The sequence below is a fragment of the Gordionus sp. m RMFG-2023 genome, chromosome 2 (genome assembly GCF_954871325.1).
Source record: "Gordionus sp. m RMFG-2023 chromosome 2, tfGorSpeb1-WG-v2, whole genome shotgun sequence".
Lineage (NCBI taxonomy): Eukaryota > Metazoa > Nematomorpha > Gordioida > Chordodea > Parachordodidae > Gordionus > Gordionus sp. m RMFG-2023.
In genome coordinates, this window is record NC_088776.1 from 27,094,146 (window position 1) to 27,106,751 (window position 12,606).

Genomic DNA, 12,606 nt, shown 5'->3' on the forward strand with positions numbered 1-12,606 from the left:
GTAAACTCAATAAATTACAAACGCAGGAAGATGTAATAATTTTTGATCAAGCATTAATTAGGAAAAGCGCTAACTTCTAACATAACTTTGCACGGAAACTTAGAATGCTGGAAACTATCTAAAAATGATCTTGCAGAATCATATGATGGTTTGCCAAATGTAAATCTTTTTTCAAGGAAAGAATGGGTGTCTAGTATGACATTAGAAAAAAATAAATTAAAAATGAAGAATGGCTAGAATAACGACTTATGGAAAACCATATAGAGATTACTGGTGAGTGATAGAGGAGTATACATAGTAAAAAAAGCTTTTGATGTCCATAAAGATATGAAAGAAAATTGATGATGCCTATGAAAAATTAAAATATTTCTGTAAACCTTATAGTTTTAGGAAACAGGAAAAGTGATCATTGACCAGGACGAAATAATAGCATTATGACTTGATCATTACATGATGGTCCTCGACTCAAGGAAAACAATTCTACCAACAAACATAATACAAACCTTGTCACAACCCAGTCTGGTTTCTCCATAAATAAAATATAAAATGTAGTAAAACTACGGAAAAAAAATCTCCGGGGCTGGATAATATCACAGCTGAATTCCTAAAATAACACCTATGACAATATCTTCCTACCTATTAGCCCTCTTCAATAAAATATGGGAGAACGGAAATACTCCAGTGGAATGGAACAAATCCTTCTTATGTATTCCCTAAAATCAATGACCTACAATAATTTACTTATTACCGAGCCGTAGCTCTCACATCCTGTGTCTCAAAGATTTTTATGGTCCTCTTAAAAAATAAAATCATATCATCTACACTTCATCTTTTGCCCAATACATATGTCGTACAGACCAAATAAAAACATACTAGAGCCAATATTAGCCCTGAAAATAATTATGCAAAAATGTTATAAATACAAAATACCCTCCTACTTCACATTCGTGCATTTTGGTAGAGCTATTGATAATGTTAAATCATGAAAATCTATGCAAAACGCTGTCAGAGTGTGGCCTGTAGAGCGCGTTTTTAGTACAGCTAATGCCATATTAACTGCCAAGGTTCCATCAGACGAAAATTTTGAAGAACAATTGTTATTCAGAATTAATAAGAAGAATTTTATAAATAAAATTATCTTTTTATTCACTATATTATATTGCAGTTATAATTATATTTCCAAATAAAACTATATTATTTTTTAACATGGTTAATATATTGTGTTAAAATTTATAAGACATTTATTTATATTAAATTAAATATAAAAAAAAATTTATCATAAAATTTGAACGAACGTGAATGCGTTCGATTTTTGTCAATAAACGTTGAACGCGAACAAGTAAAATGTTTACTGCACTAAATTTTTCTATATTTAAATAAATTAGGGCCAGACCGGGTGAACAATTAATTTTTATTCGATTAGGCTCTATGCAGATCACTATATTATATATCGATACTACAAATTTGATGGTGATTCCGAATATATATAAATTTTTATATTTTTAATGTATACAAAAATATTTATGTTAATTAAAAAAGTAATTTTTTTTAAAGTAAATAATATATATTGATATATATTATATCATTAAATTGCAAATTTAAAATTTAAATGAGGATTCTAAATGTGTAAGTATATATATATATTTATTAATTAAAGATGCTCAATCTAATTATATCTGCTCAGAAACTAAAAGTTATCAACAATATTTATTTTTTTTCGTGATTTTGGCCATATATTTTCTTATTTTTTTTACATTTTCGTGATTTTTTTCATTTTCGTGTTTTTGTCCAAATATTTTACATTTTCGTGATTTTGGCCAAATATTTTCTATATTTTTTTTTACATTTTCGTGATTTTGACGAAATATTTTCTATATTATATTAACATTTTAAGAATTTTGGGGCAACACGTTTTTTGTCTTAAGAAATGGAATTCTTTGGCCACCTGTGTGAATAAATATTTTATGGGCCCTTAAAAATCGAAAGTCTTAGAAGAAAAATATCTACTGGTGAAAATGGCGATTGGAGTAAAAATGAAGTTATCCAATATTTTGTATTTGTTTATTTTTTTAAATTAATATAATAATAAAAATATTTAAAGATACTATAAATTTACTTAAGTTATCAACCATATTTAATCAAATAGTTAAAAAGAATTAAAAAAAACTATAAAATTCCTTTAAAAAATTAATAATTCTAACACATTATTTTACATAATAGTCTATGAATGATAATTTTGAATAATATATTAGGTCTACATTTTATGAACTCCCTAAATATAAATTATAATAATCATAAATATAAATATTCAAATTAATCTATTATTTATCACAACACTGTGATCAACCATTTTATTATTTGTGTTCGAAATCTTTAAATATAAATTTATCGAATATTTATTACAACACTCTGAATTGGTGATCAACCACTTTATTATTTATGTTCGATCTTTAAATATAATCAATTCTAATAAATTTTGTAAGATGAAGTTCTAATAAATTATTAACGTTTAACAAAAATTGCTTCAATATTTAAAGTAAATTCTGGATACGAGCCTTATGCTTCAAATTATAATATCAGAAGAAAAAAATAATTTTATGTTTCCATACCTAAACATTTCTGATTCTTCCTAAGAGTTAAGAGAATAAATGAAGTAGTGCTGTTAAACGGCTAAGCCGCGACTCGAGTTATTAGTCGTAAAAAACGGCTGTCTCTAGCGGCTCAATGAGCCGACTTACAGATACAATTTTTTCATACTTATATATACAGAGTTCGCTGTTCTCGAATAGAAACTCTTATTTTATCGTTCTTTGAGCAAATTCTCTTTTAAAATGAATATTTATCTTAAAAAAAATTTTTAAGATTAAACTTATTTATTCATTAAAAGTTAGCGAATAAATTTATTTTCTTAAAATATTTGTGTGCTTCAATTGTATTGTTTTTAATAAATAATGGGCCTCATGGCTAAGCAAGGATTTATATATTCCTTTACATGATAAAAATATCCTTACAATTTTGAACTGATATCTAAAAAAATGTTCTTAGCAATATCCATTCTTTATGGCACATAATTGTGCTTATGGTTTCCTTAAGCTAACACTAATCATTCAAAATATTATAAAATTTCTCTTTTGAATATTTTTACATAAATGAAATGTTAAAAAAAACATGAGATATCAAACAATATGTTCAAATCAAATAACAATAGATGTTAAAATAAATCAAGTGAAAAATAATAAATAATAATATAAAATGTAATGTAATAAGATGTACAAAAACAAAAAATAATATAAAAAGTAAATAATAAGTTATCTAAAAAATATAAAAATTAATAAGTTAAGTTACTAATCAAACATGTTGAAGATTAAATTAAAAAAAACCCATCCATAATATGATTTGTTTTGTTGTAACACATTTTCGTAATGTGAAAAAAAACATTCATAATTATTGTACTTGTTGATAATTTTTTAAAAAACTTTTAAAAACTTGAAATTTACCACCTATTTGCCACAATTCAATTCGTGACTTACAAATGTGGTCGCTTTATAGAAATTATAAGAAACCTAATATGTAAATTTATAAATGTTTAAAGAAGTGTGCCAACATAGCTCGATTCTCTAAGAAATTATTCATTAATATGTATGACTTTTCCACAAATTTATGGATAACATAAAACATGAATATAAAATCGACTTTTAGCAATTCCGGTTTCTGAATATCAATGACGCTGCTAGATTTTCAAATTTATTAAAATTGGTATAGTAGCAAAAATTCATCTAAAATTAGAAGAAAAAAATTAATCCAATTAAAAGGGGGTAAAGGGGCTCCAAAACTTTTATAGGACTTGACCCCCCCCCCATTTGAGGAGTTATTTCACCAGGGATCCGAACCGTTATTTATAACGATTCAGTTTGGTTACGGTTCAGTATGTAAAAAATTATAATGGTTACGTTTTGGTTACGGTTTTTAAGAAAAAATTTGTAAAGGTTCGGTTCAGCTATTTATAAAGGTTCATAACGGTTAGAAATTTTTTTTTATTGAAGCAACAACACCATCATCTAATTTATTTATTATAAGCATCTATGAATTATATATAAAAAAAATATATATGATTCAAAATAACTCATTTTTAAATATATTATTTGAACGTATAAGTTATATATTTTCTAATATAAATGGATCTACTTTTTGTTCGTTGTGACGATAACATAAATTTTAGCCCCGAAAAGGCTCTTTCTACAGAAACTTGTGTTGCGGGAAACGCCAGTACTATAAGAGCAAGTTTATATAAATCTGGATATTCAAATAATCTCCATTTCTAAAATATAAAAACTGAACCGGTTTAACATTTTTTTATAAAGGTTCTTTTTACTCCTTCAAAAAATAATTATATCGGTTCGGTTATGGTTCAGATAATTATAACGGTTTATAATGGTTTAACGGTTCGTTACGGTTCACTCCGGGTCCCTGGATACAATTTTTCAAATTTTTATCTTACACCACAAAGTTCATTGAAGATGGAATTCGATGCATTTCTTTAAATGATTGAATTTAAATTAATTTTTATTTAAATATGGAAATTAATTTTTATAAGTACTCAAAATAAACGATATATGTTATTTAGCGTCTACTTTCTATAAATAAAATCACATGTATATGTGATCCTCCTAGGATTAAGAAAAAATATTTGCCACCGAATTTAAATGTAACCGAATATTAAAGGTCCAAAGATTAATTTTTTGAAGTATCTGTATCTAGATCCATTTAAAAGTCTCTTTTAACAACTCTGGTGATTATATATATAAAATAATAATTTGTTGATTTCTTTTTTTTATATATAATATTTTTTTAAATATAAAATCGGCTCGAGGGTCGGCTCAGATATCGGCTCGGGAGTCGGCTCAGGATTCGGCTCAAACGGTGAGCCGCTCGAGTCTAAGCCGTATTTTACGACTCCGGCTCGAGTTCAAAGTCGAAAAAACTCGACTATTTAACAACACTAAAATGAAGGATAGTAATGATTAATAAATAAATATCTCTAAATACAAAAATATTTAATGTAAATAACTCATTTGAAACAATACAAACACATGTTATTTTATTTGTTAAAATTATAATAAATTTCTCACCATCATATTTTTGAAATGAATTTAACAACAATCATGATTATTTTAACTCAAATACTATATTCCATAACCATGTCATTGTCAAGTAATCTTAATATCGAATATAAGTATTCCTAAAAATCATTCTCATCATATCCTAGAAATTCAAAAATTAGATCCAGAAGTTACAATGAATGTTGTAAGTTACATTTTATAAGGGTATAAATTTATAACTGGTAGGATTATAACGCAAAATCGTCATTAAAGTTATTGGAGGGGGTTAGGTATCTATAAAGACGTTATCGTTCATTTTTTCTTCTTCTTGCTAATTTTAATTTGGTAGGAGGAGGGAAGGTAAAATGTTAAAGGGAAGTAAATTTTAGAGTGAGAAGGCCCAGGGGGTGAAATTTCTAAGCGTTAACGTCGTTATTGACTAAGGAAGGTGTAGAAGTTCCTGGATGTAACTATTTTTTATAGAATCACTAGACTAACTTGTTTCTACAAGCTTGAATAAATCATAAAAATTTCTTCTTCCATATAAGATAGACATTTCCTACTCTATTTCCAAGTCCAGAAGCCTACTTAGTATAGTAATAAATAAATAAACCACTCTTGAGAATAAAAAATATATCTTATTATAATATTTTTTAACATTATTATATTTGCTCTTAAAAATTTTGAATTTTTCGATATTCTATTAAGTGCCATTTTTTAAAATATGATTAGTTATAATAAATGTATGATGATCAGTTCTTTTCTAATATTCCATAAATAATCATTATAATATATAAAAGTCCCTTAAAAAATTCCTGACTACGCTCCTGACTTGATGAAGGCAGGGGAAAGCTTTGAACCAAAAATTAACAAAAGCATATGGGGCAAAGTCATCATAAATCTCTCCTAGGAAACTTCTGATGAGCAACTACGCCTATGAGACAACCCGATGCCGGGTTTACTCATATCCAAATGAAGCGAAACACTTTTTATTGATAATTTGTATGTATATGTCGTATTGGGATATGGAATCCATGAGGATTCAGAAACTCGATTTTAAATCATTTACTAAGGGCGATTTTAAAATTTTAAAAATCTGATTTCACAGGAATTTTATTTCAGCATGTATAGAGTAGCCAAACTCTAAATTTCAAACAATTTTTTCATTCCTAATTTATATTAATTTTTCATATAGATTAAAAAACTAAAATGACTACTGCGGAAATTGACTGAAATTTATAGAGTAAATAATCTAGACATGCTAAAATGTCTGTTTCCAGTTAAATAGGATTTAAAAATTTTTTAAATCTCCTTCGGTAGAGGATTTAAAGTCGAGAGATTCCGAATCCCCACGGATTCCATACCCCAATACGACATAATATAAAAATCCCAAATAATCTGTTATCAAATTTTTAAAATCTATTAGATTATTTTTATTTTAACACAATTTATAACTCAATTATTTATTAAAATTATATCATATCATGTTATAGCAATTAATCTTAGTAGATGAGAAATGGATGAAAGAATGGAGTTAGAAACCCCAAGAAAGAATGTAAATCTAGAATCTATTAAGCAATAAAATTTAAGATAATTTTTTCTGATCTCTTATGCTAACTACTAAGAGTTAACGAACTATGGCCGTGAAATATTGTTAAAAAAAATCAAAATTAAGCTTAGGAAATGAGAAGTAGGCAAAAGAATAGAGTTGAAGCCATGGTGTCGAACCGAACCGCAAAGTCGAAATAAATTGTTATAATTTTTCGAACCGGAACTGAACGGTTAATATAAAATTTGGAAAGGAGAGAACCGAGACTTTTCGATTTATAACTGTTTTATAATTATATATATTTTTGTTCAAAATGTTACGATAGCTCAATATTTAGTTAAAATTGATTTCAGCAATACATATAATATAAATGTATTCATTTAACAATTGATAAAGTATTTACCAATCTTTACCAACTATATTCTTTCCTCTTATAAAAAAAAAACTATCCCATTTAATATTTGGTCGACATATATAATCCACTAGTGAAGACATTTAGCAGGGTTCCATATTTGGGTGGGAATACATGAGCTGATAAACAACATCAAAAATGTTTCTGGATTTATGGTAGGGGAGACCGGGGTAAAGCGATTGACGGGGTAACAATGTTAACGCGAATAACTTTTTAACCCTTGAGCACAAAGATTTTAAATTTGGTGTGAAGATGTATTTTTATATCTAATTTCTTACCTATTAAAAAACTTACCTGGTTTTTTATATTTTGTCAAAAAACTGTTTTTTACCCAAAAAGTATAAAAATCATTCTCTAGTATATTTTGCTTTTAAAATATACATATCCTCAGGATTTAAAATTTGGGGCACACATGTTCCTTAATGTATTAACTATAAAATAAAATTTATTTGACATTTATAGCTATATTAAAAGTCACGCAATAACGATATTTATAATATAAGTCACCTTGGGGTAAAGCTGTTATGGGTAAAACGGTTAAAATATATAATTATTCACATTAAATTTTTCATTCATTCATTTATTATAATTTTTTTTGTATCAATCAAATAATGAGAAATTATAAAAGAAAAAAAAACCATATTCAGAGATGTAAGTATAATAGATGAAGTCATAAAATATAAAATAACAGTAACACTTCATTGAATTTGTCTGCTAAAAGATATAAAATACCTTATACAACATTGAGAAGAAGATATAAAATTGGTATTAAAAGTTCAGATCATAAACAAATATTTACAAATGAAGAAAAATCTAGATTTTGTGATTACCATATTAGAAGCAAGTAGGTCATTTATGGGATTAACGCCTAAACAAGTAATTAAATTATATTGTTTTATTTGAATTGAGTATTAATTAATAAATATATTATATATTTCAATTGAGCATTACTAATAAAGTTACCAAATCAATATTGAAATTATTTCTTCAGAGAAGAAAAAAGATATGAAATTGTTTATGTGTTATTGCAATAAAAACTATAAAAATAGTGGCGAAGGCGATGATTGGTTAAAATGTACAATGTGCCTTGATATGATAATTACTTTACATGTCCTTATTGTATTGATTAGTTTGTAAATAAAAATCATAAATATATCTTAAATTTGTAATTTTTGTTAAATAAACGATAAATATATGTCAAATAATTTTAACCACTTTACCCCAGTGCTTATCCACTTTACCCTGTACCCAGGGTAAAATGGCGAAAATGAGTAGTTTGACATAACTAAGTTCAACCATACAAAGCTAAAAAATTTACCCCATTTAAATTATTCTATTGGTGAGAAGTGTATAACAAATTTCTTTGACAATATGGATAATATTTTCCAAAATTTAAACAAGCCCAATATATTTGGAGAAATCGCATCTAGTGCAAAAGCTGGAATATTCTTAGTGATTATATAAACATTTAGTTCACAGACATTGTTCGGCATCAAGCCACGCTGCCTTCCAAACATGATGGTCTCGGTTTAAGCTTTACTATCTATCTCAATCTGTGCTTTTAACACAAACCTACAAGTGCAGAATTAACCAACACCTATAGCTCGATCCTTTCTCAAGTATGGCCAGAACGGAATGGAACAAGTCTGTTGCAAATACAGCAAAATTTCAGAATCCTACAAGACATTTACTTGTGAAAAAATCCGTTGATTACCTTATTTCGAGTTTTACACCGTTGACCATAGATCCTCATTCATTGAACTTATTAAGTATCTGGTACACGAACGTTATCATATAGATTCAGAAAATTCCGAACTGGCGATGACAGTTTGGCATTGCATCCTTTACATTGTAATCGCAATCCTCGTGCAAACGAGATGTGTTAAATACGATAATTAATAGCGTTCGCATTGAGTTTGGCAGAATTTATCACTTCATTAGAAACTATTAATCTATTCCCTACACGAATTCCATAGATACAAGGAAACATAATATGGGATTTCATGCATAGACACCAATTCCTTTCCAATATCGAAAAAGATACAATAAACCCAGAATTTAAAAATTGCTGAATATTCAGCTGACTCATAATTTATATTTTCATACCAAGTAAGTTCAACCCTAAAAACATAGGGTAACTTGGCGAAGAATTTCAAAGACGGTCATCAAATTAGAAAAATTTGGTAGAGCCTCGCAAAGGTTGCTATTTAAGACAAAAGATATCAATATCTAGACAAACTTTGGGTTTATTAATTCAATTGCCCTAAATGATTAAAAATCTCCCTCCCAATTTTGTTTTTATAAAATTATTAAATTTATTAAAATATACTTAATAATCGAATTTTATTAATATTATCTGTTCTTCAGTATATATAATTGCCCATTTTGGCTGTGTTACATTTGTAATTTTAATATAATTACCTTATGTTCATTTAGAACTGTTTCTCTTGTTTAATATTTTTATAATAATGTATATTATACAATAAATACTTGAGGAATCGCCCAAAACCCCCAGGAAAACTCTCCCTAAAAAACCCTGGGAAAAATCTCCAGACCCCCCCCCCCCCTTCCCACCTGAAAATCTCCCAGAAAAAAAACATTTTATAAAATTTTTACTTAAGAATAAAGGCATATTATTTGTGCAATGATATACTAATCTTTATTGTGAGGTATATAAAAGACAAAAAAATAATATATTAGCATTTTAATTATAATATTACAATTTACAACAAATATTATATTTAAGTTAAAAAAATATCATTTGAAAATAATTCTTTTCTTCTTTTTAACCTTTTCAGGTGGCAAGCTCCTTCAATATTTCTTTCCATTTTATTTTTCATACAATCCATTTTATTCAATTTAAACTTTATGATATTGAATTTAACTTTGTGGGCCCATTGGAGTTTTAGTCTTATTCACTTTCGTTTACCCATTACTTTCAGACTCTTATTCTTGTATCCTATGTAGTTTTTAGGTCATTTCATCGTATGTCCATACTACCTAAGTCTGTTCACCATGACCTTTGTTTAATAGGTACTACCATTATATTTCATAATATATTTGTATTTCGTAATTTTCGTAGCTTATTCTTTTTTGCTATCTCTAATATTTATCAACATTCTCTTAACTTCTCTCATCTAATTCTTTACTTGGCCATGTTTCAGATGTAGGTTAGTTGTTTGTGCTATGAAGCTGTATATTTTCCCTTTTTGGGGGATTCCTTTATCAAAGAACATTCCTAATAAATTTCCTCATCTCTGCTATCCTTGGTTTACTTTATTTTTTAATTGCCGATACCTGCCGTTTATTTATGTCAATGCTGTGTGCCGGTTGACCTAGTGCGACGAGGTAGGCATATTAAACGAAAATTAGAGATTCAAATTGAAGCTGACTGTAGAATTTCCAAGGTTTTCTTTGATGATTGATGAGTACATATGTGTGATAAGATGATTTACCTAGCTTAAAATTACCAAATGACGCTTCTTAAATTATTCCTTTTTAGATATATTATCTTCAACATTCCAAAAGCAAGATCCGGTACTTGAAAAAACTCATACTCATTCATAAAATATTGATTGACAATGAACCGTTTCTAACACAAAGAAGTAATATGCAAACTCTTTAGGAAAACCTCTTCATATGCAGAGGAACTTGTAAAATTAAGGATTCAGTCATACTATTATCAGAAGAGTTAATAAAGAGAACTTTAAGAAATCATAAGACAAATCACACCCCTTCATATCGTGAGAATTTAGAAGGCCTAGTTATTGAAGATATTAGTTTGGATATTTACCTATTATAGGTGATTAGGAAAATTGTGCTCCCCACTCTAACAGATTTTAATCATTTTATAATGGCCCACATGCTGAAGAAAAGATAATAATGTTTGCAACAGATGAATCATTCAAATTATTAACCAATATGACGCCAGGGTATATGGATGGGAATTTTGCTATGCCTCCAATTATTTATTAAATTATATGTCATTTCAATAAATATTATTTTTTACCACAGTTGTTTATTGTGTATACTCCAAAAATAAACGTAAAATACGTAAGAAAAAATATTCGAAATAATTATCACTAATTGTCAGGAAAGCGAATTATTCCCAGATCCATTATATATATATAGATGGATTTCAAATAAATATAATATGAGCGCTAATTAAGTGATCATATCTTAATCAGAGGGTGCTTTTACTATTTCTGTCAAAGTACAAATAGAAAAATCTATAAGCCTGGTTTGAAAATCTAATGCAGGACCTATGACTCTAAGCTTCTTTTGTAGCATGATGGACGGCCTAGCTTTTATTTTCTAATGTGATAAAGCCGATGCAATGATATTTGAGCTGTTATTCTAACCATAGAAAGATATTCTCTATTATTTTGACAGTCGAATGAGCCTCGATTCTCCACCGGTGGAACGTGAATCAGAGTACCCTATATGACAAAAAAGCACTAACAATCATGTGAGGGATAGAACAATCGGTTTCCTAACTTAGGTAGAAATAACATCCACAATCTATTGATTGATTAAAAAGATGAAATGCGAGGGAGCGTCCGATGAGATCAAACTCGAACGATGACGCGTTGTTAGATTGACACTGATTAAAAAATTGCAAAGCTATAATACCCAATTTCGGCTAAAACGATTTTGCGAGGAATACTTTGATGGAGTGCGTGACCTGCCAGATTTTATTAGAGCGATTGCTTTTAATATTAGAGTTAACCTATATAATAATTAATATTAAAAATATTTTATACATAATTAAAGAAATTATGCCTTATCTAATAATATAAAAATATCTTATTATAAAATTTAGTCAAATTTAGTTTACTTAATAAATATATTGAAAAAAATAATCATAAGAAATAATCAGTTCGGTTCGGGTTCAGGTTCGGATAAAAAACGGTTCAAGGTTCAGGTTCAGTTCGTAAAAATTAAAATATCGGTTCTGTTTGAACCTCTAAAAACCGGTTTGAACACTTTTATATTCAAACCCCAGGGGTTTTTTCCGGGGGTAAGGTTTCCATGGGTTTTCCGAGGTTTTTTTTTGCCTCCGGGGTTTTTTTACAAGAATTTTTTATTGAGATTATTTTATAAGGATTTTGTTCTCATTATCATAATTTGCTATAATGGTTAATTAATATATAAATTAGTGATCTGCATCGGACCTAATTTTTCAAGCCCGGCCCGAACCCAAAATTTTTTAGAATTTATTTAAATATAGAAATTAATTTTTATAATTAATCAAAATAAACGATATATGTTATATGGCATCTAGTTTCTATAAATAAAATCAAATATTTTTATTTTACATAAATAATACAACATAAAATTGATGAATTTAGTTAGATATATTCTAAAAATTTCTAAGGCCCGACACGACCCGGCCTGAATTTTCTTTAAAAATATTAAGACCGGCCCAGCCCAAACCCGATTGTTTATTAAAAAATAGACCCGGCCCGGCGTGATGCCAGTTCGGGCTGTACCTACTTTTGCAGATCTCTAATATAAATTAAAATATTTAAAAAAAATGATTAGTT

General features: G+C 27.8%; 1 protein-coding gene across 3 annotated transcripts in view; it reads left to right on the plus strand.

Moving 5' to 3' along the window:
- The first annotated feature begins 1,979 nt into the window (after positions 1 to 1,979).
- Positions 1,980 to 12,606, plus strand: part of LOC135923842 (lysosomal acid lipase/cholesteryl ester hydrolase-like) — a 56,390-nt gene continuing 45,763 nt past the window's right edge. For 2 of the 3 annotated variants that reach the window (XM_065458816.1, XM_065458818.1), the window contains exons 1-2: positions 5,124 to 5,211; positions 5,267 to 5,304. In XM_065458816.1, the coding sequence (XP_065314888.1) occupies positions 5,145 to 5,211; positions 5,267 to 5,304 (105 nt within the window). In that variant the 5' untranslated portion in view covers positions 5,124 to 5,144. Of the gene's footprint in view, positions 2,028 to 5,123; positions 5,212 to 5,266; positions 5,305 to 12,606 lie in introns of those variants that run through there. The other variant, XM_065458817.1, reaches the window with a different exon arrangement.